At 34.0% G+C, this 13,099-nt stretch overlaps 1 protein-coding gene across 3 annotated transcripts in view; it reads right to left on the bottom strand.

Moving 5' to 3' along the window:
- Positions 1 to 308: 308 nt before the first annotated feature.
- LOC126779497 (uncharacterized) overlaps positions 309 to 13,099 on the bottom strand; it is a 34,652-nt gene continuing 21,861 nt past the window's right edge. For 2 of the 3 annotated variants that reach the window (XM_050503522.1, XM_050503521.1), the window contains exons 3-10: positions 9,244 to 9,326; positions 8,535 to 8,663; positions 5,254 to 5,815; positions 4,753 to 4,880; positions 3,474 to 3,779; positions 3,015 to 3,158; positions 1,976 to 2,116; positions 309 to 1,309 (exon numbers count right to left, since the gene is read on the bottom strand). In XM_050503522.1, coding sequence (XP_050359479.1) covers positions 1,137 to 1,309; positions 1,976 to 2,116; positions 3,015 to 3,158; positions 3,474 to 3,779; positions 4,753 to 4,880; positions 5,254 to 5,815; positions 8,535 to 8,663; positions 9,244 to 9,326 — 1,666 coding nt within the window. In that variant the 3' untranslated portion in view covers positions 309 to 1,136. The remainder of the gene's footprint in view (positions 1,310 to 1,975; positions 2,117 to 3,014; positions 3,159 to 3,473; positions 3,780 to 4,752; positions 4,881 to 5,253; positions 5,816 to 8,534; positions 8,664 to 9,243; positions 9,327 to 13,099) is intronic. The other variant, XM_050503520.1, reaches the window with a different exon arrangement.

The following is a 13,099-nucleotide window of genomic DNA, read 5'->3' as shown; positions in this document are numbered from 1 at the left end:
CATTACAGGTATACATTATTTTGGAGGGCATTAATAAAACAGACTTAACTAACAATACTTTATTCAAATTATAATATAACGCTAATAATAGAATTGATGTTGCTATAATAATAAAATTGTCGTATAGGTACTTAAACATTCGGGAAGTAAAAAATTATAATTTCAAGATGCATGTTTTTATTTTAAAAAAAAGTTTTAATTGGAATATGGTAACATTCTAAATTCGTTTCAATTATCTAATACACTATGTCAAAGTAAAAAAATATAATACATCTTTTTTTTAATAAAGTTACACATATACATACGTACCTATCTATACATATTATTTTATTTTTTTTCAATATTTATTCTATATTTTAAAAAAACTATATTGGTATTTGACAAATGGATAAAAATATATTAATGTAGTTATCTGCACTACTATTTAAAAAAAAGATTACAATAAGGTAAATTTGCAATTGGTATGATATATTTTTTTTAAATTTAATATTCATAATTTCATGCTTTCTCAGGTTATTAGCATTATTAGCGTTTCCGAACCGTTGTTAGTTTTACTTGACTATCAATAAATAAGTGTAGTGATTCTATATAACGAATAACGGAATTTGCATAAATAGGACATTACATTTTTGTACTATTTCAAATAATCCACTAAAAAAAATATTAGGCGGACAAATGGGCCACCTGATCCAATCGTCACCGCCCATTGGCATTGGTATTAAAAAAATAGTAACTATCCCTTACATCGATAATGCGCCACCAATCTTTGGAACTAGTTTATTTGGCGGTAGAATTTTTTTGTCTATGGTACCAGATGGTATTCCTAATGATAGTCTTTTAGATCCCAATGTATGTATATGTAATGAAACCACATGAAATAAGCTTGTAACTTAAAAAAAAATTGTTGTTTTTTTTCTGAAGATCTACTGAATTGGGACTTATGAGTTACATACCATTGAACTAATATTTAAGGTTTTTTCATCAAGATAACCGAACCGATTTGATGGAGTAATGTTGTAGTTTTTGCTACCATAAATTAAACTAGTTATATTTATATATAATAAAAATGTTGTTATATGAATGTTTAATTTTAAAAAATTATACATTTTGATTTTTATTATAACATTGTTTTTTTATTACTGGCAATCAATTTTATTCGAATCACATATGTCTTTGTATTGTCTATGTTTATTGAGAGATGCTTCCATCAAGGTCATTAATTCTTTATAAAGTAGACACTCTCTACTTGACGGCTTGCAAATTTCTCTGTGGTCGACAGATACACCATATAAAGTTCCTATACCGGGATCTGAAATTAAAAACAAGATTTTTGTATTACTTGACCCGTCGCGTCGTATAATATATATATATTAATCTTTTGGTTTATTCTATATTATTGTTGTTATTAGATTTTAGTCTTTGTTTATTTAACTATATTCCATGTTTACTGGTGGTAGGGCTTTGTACAAGCTCGTCTGGGTAGGTACCACCCACTCATCAGATATTCTACCGCAAAACAGCAGTACTTGGTACTGTTGTGTTCCGGTTTGAATGGTAAGTGAGCCAGTGTAATTACAGGCACAAGGGACATAACATTTTAGTTCCCAAGGTTGGTGACGCATTGGCGATGTAAGCGATGATTAACATTTCTTACAATGCCAATGTCTATGGGCGTTGGTGAACATTTACCAACAAGTGGCCCTTATGCTCGTCCGCGGTTCAATAGATCCAGAGATTACCCCGTACAACCTCACAAACTTTACCTCTTTATGATATTAGTATAGATTCGACATATTCCTAACAGCTATGAGCGCCAGTAAACTATTACTTATTGCCAGAAACTAAATTCTAAACCGGTGGTAACTTACTAATTAATTTAATCTTTTAAATTGATTTAAATGAAAAAAAAACGTAAGCTTATATATCCTTAATCTGTACAAGCGAAAGGGAATCATATTAGAGGGAGACAACATACCTGCCGAGTCTACACTGACTATCCTTAAGTAGAGGACAGACATAAGAGTGCGACACGTCTCAACGAGGCTGCGGACAGCTGGCTGTGTGGACGATACCGCTTGCAACCAGCGCTCTTGCAGATTTAGGACTAAATTACAATCTGGAAAAATAATGTTTATTCATTGAGTAAGGCTTAACGATTAGAATACTTTTTTATAGTTAAGCGGACGGACAAAGTATTTTTATAGGTAGGCGGGCGGTCTGATGTTAAGTGGTCATCGACGCCCATAGACAAGGCGATGTAAAAAATATTAATGGCCGCATTCGAACAAAACTCGGACTGAATGCTTCAATATCACGAATATCGTAACAACAGTGTATAAAAAAACAACAAACAGTAACACTGGACATTGGTTGTAAAAGACTTTCATCGTTTATGAAAAACAGTAACAGCCTGTGAATGTCCCACTGCTTGGCTAAAGGCCTCCTCTCCCTTTTTTAGGAGAAGGTTTGGAGCTTTTTCCACCAAGCTGCTCCAGTGCGGTTTGGTGGAATACACATGTGGCAGAATTTCAGTGAAATTTGATACATGCAGGTTTCATCACGATGTTTCCTTCACCGTCAAGCACGAGATGAATTATAAAAACAAATTAAGCACATAGAAATTCAGTGGCGCTTGACCGGGTTCGAACCCACGATCATCGGTTAAGATTCACGCGTTCTAACCACTCTGCATTCAAAATCTCGGCTCTTTTATGAAAAAATTTAAGAAAAAGTGTGATGTATATCTTAGTTTAAAACCTTAATTCGTTTAAAAACTTAATAAGCTTCTACTTTTTTTTAAAATTTAAATATTTCTTATTTCTGTTTTTTATATTAATTTGAACATAAATTTGTTGTCTCTTTTCGTATTTGTGGTTTGAAATGGTGTGTTCCCCTATATTTGGTTGTACATAATAATTTTTAAGTATATGTAAAACGTATGTTATGTACAAATGTTGGAGATTCAAATAAATAAATCATTCCTCCGTTACATGTTACATCTTAATATATCGTACCTTTACAAATTTCCATAAGCTCAATGCTCCTAGCTGTGATAGGGGTTTTGATATCAGCGAGAGGAGACCCGCGATGTGGGACTGAGTAGAACATAAAACCGGTGCTATTAGTCCAGAGCCTGGCCTTTCTGATCAGCTGGTCTTCTAAAAAGGAACACATTTTCAACTGATGGTAGGAAGACTTAAAAAATCTCATAGACTTGACATCTGTTCAGGATTTTTTTTTAATATAGGTCGGTGGATGGAATCGGGCTGGTGACCCAATTGATGGTAAAAATTGACAATTCCTTCCATACCTTATGGTCAACCATAATTCAAAATTGCTTGAAGATATGACCAGCATTATCATCAGAGTCGTTTCAGGTGAAAAGAATTCCATGGAGGTCTTTCGCATACAATGGCCGATTTGAACATAGACTTAAGGTATTAAGCAAACGTACTATAATGTTTTGTACTTACTGCTATTTTCTGTGTCTTCTTTATTTTCAACATTATTGTCATCTAATTCGCAAATATCTTCATTATTACTATTAATTACTTCATTATTATTTAAAATATCACTATTTAATGCATTATCAAAATCGTTATCCGTAGCGCTATCACAGATAATTTTATCACAGTCTTCTTCTCCGTCTGTTTGTTTGTCTGCGTCAATGCAATGGTTTATTCTATTATCGTTCTTACTTTCTATTGTGTATTGTTCGTTTTTCAAATATTTCGTTATTATTCGATCTGTTTTTGTTGTTTTCAAATGCGCGTCGTAAGCTGAAATTGGAAGTTATTGGTTTGAGTTATTTCTGTAACTACGGCGAGAAATGCGTTTGAATACATAAGTACTAAAACTTTATATATAGTAGGTAGGCGGAAGGGCAAATGGGACTGAGCTGATGGTTGGTGGTCACAATCGCCCATAGACATTGGCGCTGTAAGAAATATTAACCATTCCTTATATCGCCATTGCGTCACCAATTTTGTGGACTAAGATATTACGTCTCTTGTAATACTATATATTGCTGTTTGGTGGTAGAATATTTGATGAGTGGGTGGGTGGTGCCTAATCAGACAGGCATGCAAAAAGTCCTACCACCAAGTATAAGTTGAATAACTTAAATACATATCAAGCACACTTGTAAACTTTAAACTTCTTACAAAGTTAAGTAATGCTTGTACGATCATTTATATACCGTAGATATTTACAATGATAACTTCTAATCAATGAGGTTTTTTTTTTATTTCTTTCTCCACAGATTATATAAAAAGTATCCACCTGTGGTTTTCCATTAGTTTTATGGAAAGCAGTTGTGGCTAAGCACATTAACCCAACCAACAACAGTAGATAATTAATTTCATTTCTTTATTTATTTATTGAAGTATACTGTATAATCATTAATTATCAATAATGGCAACACAGTTTTTTATTTAGCATTGCCATAGTTTTTAATGATTTTTTTTTAATTGTAAAACTTCGTGAATAAATGTGTCTTAAATATTTACTACAACCAGCTCCGAATATAGATTCTACCGAGAGTAATCGGTAAGAAATTCAAATAACATTAATTCTGGACTTCTAAATAACAATACATTTCTATAGGATTTCTAACAAATATCTATTATTATCATTATTATTATATTATATTGAATTCGTGATGGCTCAGTGATTAGAATAAGTGAATTTCAACCGACAAAATTGGTTCAAACCCTGGCAAACGTATTAAAGCTGATATTTTGTCCAACTCACCCTCACAATATATTTGTTTGATGAATAAACCACCCTTAGAGTGACCGACCCATACAATCGGACGTTCTCCCACCCCGAGTTCTAACAGCTGTGTGATCATCTGATCAGCTCGATCGTGGAGTCGAAGTCTTAAACAGAATACAATTATTATTAGAAAATTTTGAGCTAGGGATGTACTATATTAAAAAAGAATCGATATTCAATAATTTAAATTGGATCTTTTAAATTTTTAAGGGGAGGTAGCCACCGCTTATAGACATTCGCTCGTAAGAAATATTGAGCATGTATTCATCTACCAACAATGCGTCACCAATCTGATGAACTAAGATGTTATATCCCTTGTGCTTGTAGTTACATGGACTTACCCTTTAAACCGTTTTCATTTTAATACCAAGTTTTACTGTTTGGCGGTAGAATATGTGATAGGTGAGAGGTAACCACCCAGACGGGCTTTCACGAAGTCCTATCGTTAGTAGGTTATTAGTAAAACAACAGACTTACCTTTTGATTTCCCTGATCCAGAGTGGTCTCCATAAATACGGGTCACTGGTGTAATTGATCGATATCACTCTAGCGCCCGGATAATCCACTCTGATCCAATCCCTGGGCCAGCACGGGGAATAGCACTCGTCACAAACACACCCACAACCATTACATTCTTTACCATTACACTCACAACTGGCTTTCTTTTCTCTGGCGTCACTTTCGAACATATCCTTAACAAACTGCGCTTGAGTTTCATAATTGCCAATATTAACTTGTTGCAATAATTTATTATTATAAAAAGTGTCCGCTGCGAAATAATTATCTTGAGGTAATACTTGATTTGTTTTTTTGTATACATTCGTATTCATTCTGTCAGCCGCCATTTTGTTTTCCATTGCGTTTGTTTCGCCATTGTTTGTAAATTCTTGTAGTGTGTTTTCGTTTTCAAAACAATTGGTCGGTTCGGAGGGACATTTGCATGTCGGTCTGGAATGTGGTCTTCTTAATAGCATTTTTGTTGGTAGCTTATCATATTTGGTCATCCATTCGCCCTGTCTCCAAGTGTTTCCCAATGATCCTAAAAAATAACTTAAAAATTATATAAAGAAATAAAAAGAGGATAATGATTCTATGAAAAAAACTCGCAGAATAATTAACATTAACCAATAAATCGTAAAGCTCATCTTAAATATTAATAAATAAATTCTATACAAGTTTATATATACGAAAAAGGAGCTTGGAGTTTGGAGTTGGTATAAGTTTACACATTACATTGTCTGTTAATTATTGATAATAATAATAATTTTATTTGCATGAAATGTAGTTGTACAGATGTTATGATGTCTTTATAAGTATCTAATACATTTATTAATAAGTGATTAATATTAAATATAGATAAAAATTAACAATAATTAATTAAATTAAGTGATTTACTTAAGTTTCCATTTAAGTTCATAGTTACTAAATAATATAATATACATAACATGTTAATATGAAGAAGCGAATATATATAGCCGTCTGCGCAATTATATAACAGCCCGCCCACTTATTGATTACTGTGCTTAACTAGAGTTATTGTAGTGTTCAAATATGTACGGACACACTCTTGTGTTCTTGCACTCGCATTTCTCTCACTCTTCTAATGCGGCATGGAAGGACACTCGAATGAGTTACGGCGCAGGATTAAGTTTACGTGCTTCATAAGCCACGAGCGTAAGCACTGGCAAGTACAAAATTCCTAGCTAGAATAGAGAATTTCTAGACAGAAATTATCAAACCCATATTTGTTACACGAGTTTGGATTTTGAACCCAGGTTCTCGATATCTGCAGCCTTTTAATATAGCCACTAGACTATATAAGTAATGTTATTGCAACCCTTTAATTGACTTAGAATTCATTCAACCGTGACATTGGCTACGTGACATTGAGCTATTTCTGCGTACACTTAAGGCTTCTCGATTACGTGCAAGTGTATTATCGTTACACGCGTTAAGTTACCTGTAGAATATTCCAATGGGAGTTGATATGAACAAACCTTAGATTTACATATCCCATGAGATTCGCTAATAACTCTGCTGTATTACGCACTACAAACAGTACTTGATTAATACTTTTTTTTTTTATATGCGCCGGGATGGCAAATGACTCTACTCTACCTGATGGTAAGTGGTAGTAGAGTCCAAACGCGACGACGGCCAGTACAGTCGGGAAGAATGTTCTGTACTAGCCGTCCCCGCCTTGCCGGCCCGCAAGATGCCTCTTCACGCCTCGTTTGAAGGAACCCGGGTTGTAAGAGGAGGGGAACACGTGAGCTGGTAAGGAATTCCATTTTTTGGTAGTGCGACAAAGAAAGGAGTTGCCAAATTTCTTTGTTCGCGATGGAATTGATGTCACAGTTAGGCGGTGACATCGAGAACCAGTTCGCATGGACTTAAGAAGGAAGGGGGAAGCAGGAATTAGAGAGAATAATTCCTCAGAGCACTCGCCGTGATACAGTCGATAGAAAGCGCTCAGTGCTGCTATCTCACGACGCAATTTTAAAGGTTCAAGGGTGTTTGTGACCTTTACGTATTATGTGAATCGATAAAATTAAATACATCTTTATTTATTAAAATCACGATTTTTTTTAATATCCCCTTTAATTTAACTACTGCAAATTATTTGCTGTAATATAATTTAAAGGTCTAAGTTATTTATAACTCTTCATGCCATTGGAACAGATAACAGTTCTGTAGGAAAGCACTGGATAACTGGATTCTGTTGTGACCGCCTCGTATACTGGCTAACATCTAGATCCCAAGGTTCTGGGCTTAAAACCAAGGCTATAAATACCTTAAGTTATTTTTCTTGGCAGGAAATTCTCAGTAACAGTTCCGACTTTGAAAGTTGGACCAAAACCAGTACATAAAGACATTGGTGTTGTGTCCGAACTCTTTTTAGTCAGAATCGGATTACGAGTAAGGGAACAGAGAGTCCTGCGCAATTAGATAGTACAGCTCTCTTCAGAATGCCCGCCGTGACGAAATCCGCCAAGATAACAAATCATCAAGTTAATTGAACGCTATCATGCTGTTTCTCACACGACAAGTATTTATTTTTTAAGCTATGTACAGTTATTTTAATAAAATACTAGCTGACCCGTGCCCACTTCGTTGGCCGGTAAACATTTTTACTTGTGATGAAATTACGATTGGGGTTCGGAGTACTGAGTGCTATGATTTTTATCCTGACTGTCAAAAGTCGCGTTGGCTACAAAATCTTTCTACCACGAAAAAGTGTAATTATAGGAACAAGGGACGTAAAATCTTAGTTTCCAAGGTTGGTGGCGCATTGGCTATGTAAGCGATGGTTGACATTTCTTACAATGCCAATGTCTATGGGCGTTGGAGATCACTTACCATCAGGCCCATATGCTCGTCGGCTTATCTATACTATAAAAAAAAGTATTAATTACTCATACGCAGCCTTGTAGCGGACTGCTAATAATATCCAATCAAATATATTAAGATGAAACCATAAGTATGTAGTGCTTTTTCAATAAATAAAAAAAAACTTATTTTGAATAAATATATTATTGTACAATTATTCATGTAAACGTATTTGTATATTAAACGTCTCTTGTATTTGGCTCATAGTGTATAATTTTATAGCAATGATAAAAAGAAAAAGATTTATGCATTCTAAAATCCATTTACAAGATTTGTAATCATATCTTAATAGATGTAGGCAAAGCAGTAACATAATTATTATTACTTAAATGGATCATAGTGTATTTTAAGTAATCAAATTATCTTACCATAAAGTCCATGGACGAATATGACGTCAAGCGTTGGCTCAGCCGGCGTGTGTAAAACAACACATTCTACTTTTGGCTCAGGGTGTAAATGATCTGAGCTCGCTGGCCGTGTCTTCGAAACCTTCGTTGCTGGAAATAAATTGATAGTTCAAGCATAATAACAAACATGCTATTTTGTGAGAACATAATTAAGTCAAATAAAATAGCGCGAATGAGCTGTAGAACTGTTAAAACTTCAAGCTCACCGTATTACACGATTGTGCAATGTCAGAAAGTGTTATGCGACATTGACCATAATAATTATAACATTCAAAGGACATACGCATCAAAATAGCGTATCAACGTAAATCGGTTATCATCGGTTTATCGGTTTATTATTAGGAAGGGCGAGTGAGCCAGTGTAATTACAGGCACAAGGGACATAAAATCTTAGTTCCCAAGGTTGGTGGCGCATTGGCTATAAGCGATGGTTGACATTTCTTACAATGCCAATGTCTAAGGGCGTTTGGTGACCACTTACCATCAGGTGGCCCATATGCTCGTCCACCTTCCTATTCTATAAAAAAAAAACTTTTTATGAGTGAGATACATAATAGCGCTTAGGATTGGCCCTTAAGACCTACTAGACTACAAATCCCGAAGTTCTAGGTTCAATCCCCAGGCCGAGCCTGTTTATACTTAATAATAAGATATATAATATATTGTTTACCTTTAATTGGAGGTATGGGTGCTGTTATAATCCTATGTAAAATAACGGTAGCCGTCGTCCAGAATGAAGAAACGCACCAACGGCTGTAAATAATAAATTAATCAGCTTATTATCCTGAGTTCAGATTCGAGTTTTATAATTTAAGCGCTTAATTTCCGCTTAAAATACACACAAATGTATAGAAAAACAGCTTTAAGAGCTTCATATGCTAATCTGTGATGGATATTTTAGTTTAAGACGATTTAAATCTGGTGGGGTCCTTATCCGTCTGGAAGTGAAAATCGGAGAAGAGCTTTTGAAGAGACGTTGGGGACTGACCAATGGATGATGATGGCGATGAAGGCCTCAAGGAAACAAGAAACTATAAATGAACGAAAAACATATTTCATTTAAATAAAAGTAAAGTGTTTGTTAACTTTGATATATTCAATAACCTTCGAGCGATCCAGTTAATCGAAATATTATAAATTATAATAATTATATAAAAACTAAAGATAACGGCTATATATGGCTTTTGATTATATGTTAGACAATGACAATTGCTCGGCGTATATATGTAATTATTTACAAGGACAACTTATATTCTATGTAGTAAATAAGGAATTGTATATAAAAATCGTGATCGTGTGGTAGTAGCGTTCCTTCTTATAGTCACAATTCTCCTCTGGGCCTCTTTACTAGGTGGAAGCGCTTTGTGCAAGCCCGTCTGGGTAGGTACCACCGACTCATCAGATATTTTACCAATATAAAAACTTAGTATTGCTGCGTTTCGGTTTGAAGGGCGACTGAGCCTGTGTATATAAGAGACATGACACATCGCCAATGTTTGTGGCGGTGGAGACCATTGACCATTTACCATCAGGTACATTTTTCGCTTACCTATAACATAACAATTTACCATCGAAGGTAATAATATGAAGGTGTTTATGTTTTAGTAATATATTTGCTTTAATACTCCAAGGTCGACTCAACGATTAGCTTGTAGAGAAATAATTGTAATATTTCTTTAATGTTTGATAAGTTTACCTTGATACTGGCAGTTAAGTTTTGTGTAATAGTTTACATGTGATAATTAAAAAAAAATTGATATGACGTTTATAAAAATAATTAAATGTTTTAAAAAATAAATATTTAGTAAAAAAAGTAATAAGGAATTGTAAAGGAAATGTGGAATAATAAACTTTAAATGTCGTTTCTTTGTGTACAGAGCAACCTTAAGTTTACTTATTTTTAATCCTTCATTAAAATAAAATAAAATACTTATATATATAAAAGTATTTATTATTCTAATTTTAAAACGCTTGAAGTTATTTTCATCTCCTGACACGTTGATAACACTTCGCTACAAATGGGATAACAAGATCCGCATCAATTTATTATGATTGCCATCGTGCGGTGCTTCGGACGTTGTCGGCTCTAGCAAATCGGTTTAGCGTGACACGAGTGATCTATGGTTTTAAACTTTTAGTTTTTTAAAGACCATAGATAACGTAAATCGTCATTATCAACGCGATATTCAATGTGTGGTAGTGTACCTAATTGTCACTTAAGTTTATCTTTAATGAGCTGACTTAAAAAAATAGAGGAGGTTCTTAATTCGGTTGTGTGTTTATGAACCGATTTGGAAAATTCTTACACTTCCCACACTTTCCGTTTGGTCGAAAATTAAGTATGAAATTTTATTTGAAGTTGATTTTATTTTGAAATTGTCTAGAAACGGAGATTCTAGGGTATAATGTGATCCGTACGAACACATGAGTAGTTGACAAGGTTGTCAAAAATGTTTTTGGACGCGTGTCGTGAAGCCGCAACACGTCAAATTTCACATAATTGCTATTAATTAAAACAAAAAAAGCACAATTGTTTGTCTTGTAATTAAATTATATTTCACCCTAAAGGGATACGAGGATACGACACACTTCTTTGCTTATTATATAGCCTGTGTAAGGGAACAGCTCCCCCGGGGATGTTTTTTCCTACATATCCAACAATCATTATTATATTACAGTCAATTTACACAAAACATTATATAATTAAGCACTTAAATCTTCATGAATCACTCCGTCCATTGGTGAAAGCCGTATGAAAATCAATTCAGCAGTTTTTGAGTTTATGCATTTCAGAAAGACAAACGCGGCGGGAAGACTTTGTTTTATAGTACTAGTGTAGTGATTATTTGTTTAACTCTGCGTCATTAGCGTTTGTAAGATTTTTAATCTAGGAAAAGTCAGGAATGTCCAAAAAGGTTATTAATAAAGTGGCCTGTTTACTTCGGTAAAATTAAAAAAATATTATCGATCATTTGAATTGATTTGTACAAATTATGCAAGGCCAGAGATATAATTGTGAAAAACATTCCCTTCCAAACGCTTGGAACTTGGAGTAATAGTGCAAATACCTAAAAATATAACACCACGTGTTATTGACTCTACTGACAGGAGGGTTGGTTCATTTTTCGCCTAGAAAAGGGGAAATACTGTTAGCATTCTTGCCACCATCCCACACGGTCACAATTTGTACAGTAGCTATTTTTAATATTTATATGTATGATGGTTATTTTTTTAAATTATTTAAATTAATTATCCTCAAGGCTTTATTGTAAATAATTATAAAAAAACTATCCCTTCCTGTCGAACTCATTTTATTACCTAATATCTACCCCCATCCCCTAAAACGCCTTCTGTTTCAAGGCAATATAATATTGATAAACCAATTTGAAATTACGAAGTTCGGACCTTCGAATGATATCCTCTGGGGGGTATACATCTCCAGGCTGTTAACATACACGTGTTCTATCTCAACTGATATCGTCTATCTTATCTAACTTTAAATAATAACTCGACACATAATCAACACATAATTAAACTTGGGAGTGTTACAATGTATTATATTATGTCATTGGAATTAGTGTAGACTAGCAACAGCCGCGCCGTCGTAAACGTCGAATTCAGTTTGAGACGAAAATCTTTCAAAATCTTTCATGTTAAATAGATGCACGCCAGAAAAGGCGGAAAAAAATGGATAATAAATAACAAAAGGTTGTTATTTTTGTTTGGTAACTCGCAAATATTTATAATAACTTTAGATTCAGTTATTCTTTATTCGTAAGTTGTTATAACTTTTGATAGACTCAACCGATTTTGATTAAATAACGAATAATTGGTACCTCGGAATACAGAAGATTACATAGAAACCTTATTTTTATTTTGACATAGACCGGAAAGATTACAGGCGCAGGACCAACGGCTTTACGTGCTTTCCGAGGCACGGGAGTGTACACATTGAAACTTCCAGACTCCGGACCTCCGGGTCTGCGGCCTTACATTAAGCCACTAGACCAACGAGCCAGTCAAAGTCAGTTAGACATCAATAATTATATCTAATAGGATAATTTTAATAACAATAAGTATCTTAGTACAAACGCGTTTGAAGATTTCTTACATAACCACGCTTGAAAGACTGCACGAAATCTAATTAAATAAAAAATAAGTAACCGTGATGTGACTTGAAATGTGTTATATAGAAATTCACGTATATTTAAAGAATTTAAATAAAGATGTATGGATTACATATATATGAGTTTCACTTATGCAATCAATATATTTTTCTTATTATTTCACGACATCTATACTATGTCCGATTGACTTGTAATTTACAATTAAACAGTTTTCGTTTATTACAATATATAGCAACGAAGTATATAATACACCATGCACACACAAGTTTAAGAAGGAGGAAGAGGAAAGACGGCAAAGAAGAGCGTCATCAAGATGTTTGCCTCGTTTGTCGTCACGGCGTACGAGTCTGTCCAAGGTGCGCCAAGATATATTTGTAATGTTCACACTCTAACTCACGA

The sequence above is a fragment of the Nymphalis io genome, chromosome 29, assembly GCF_905147045.1.
Source record: "Nymphalis io chromosome 29, ilAglIoxx1.1, whole genome shotgun sequence".
In the NCBI taxonomy this organism is placed as follows: Eukaryota; Metazoa; Arthropoda; class Insecta; order Lepidoptera; family Nymphalidae; genus Nymphalis; species Nymphalis io.
This window is presented reverse-complemented; position numbering and strand designations above follow the sequence as displayed.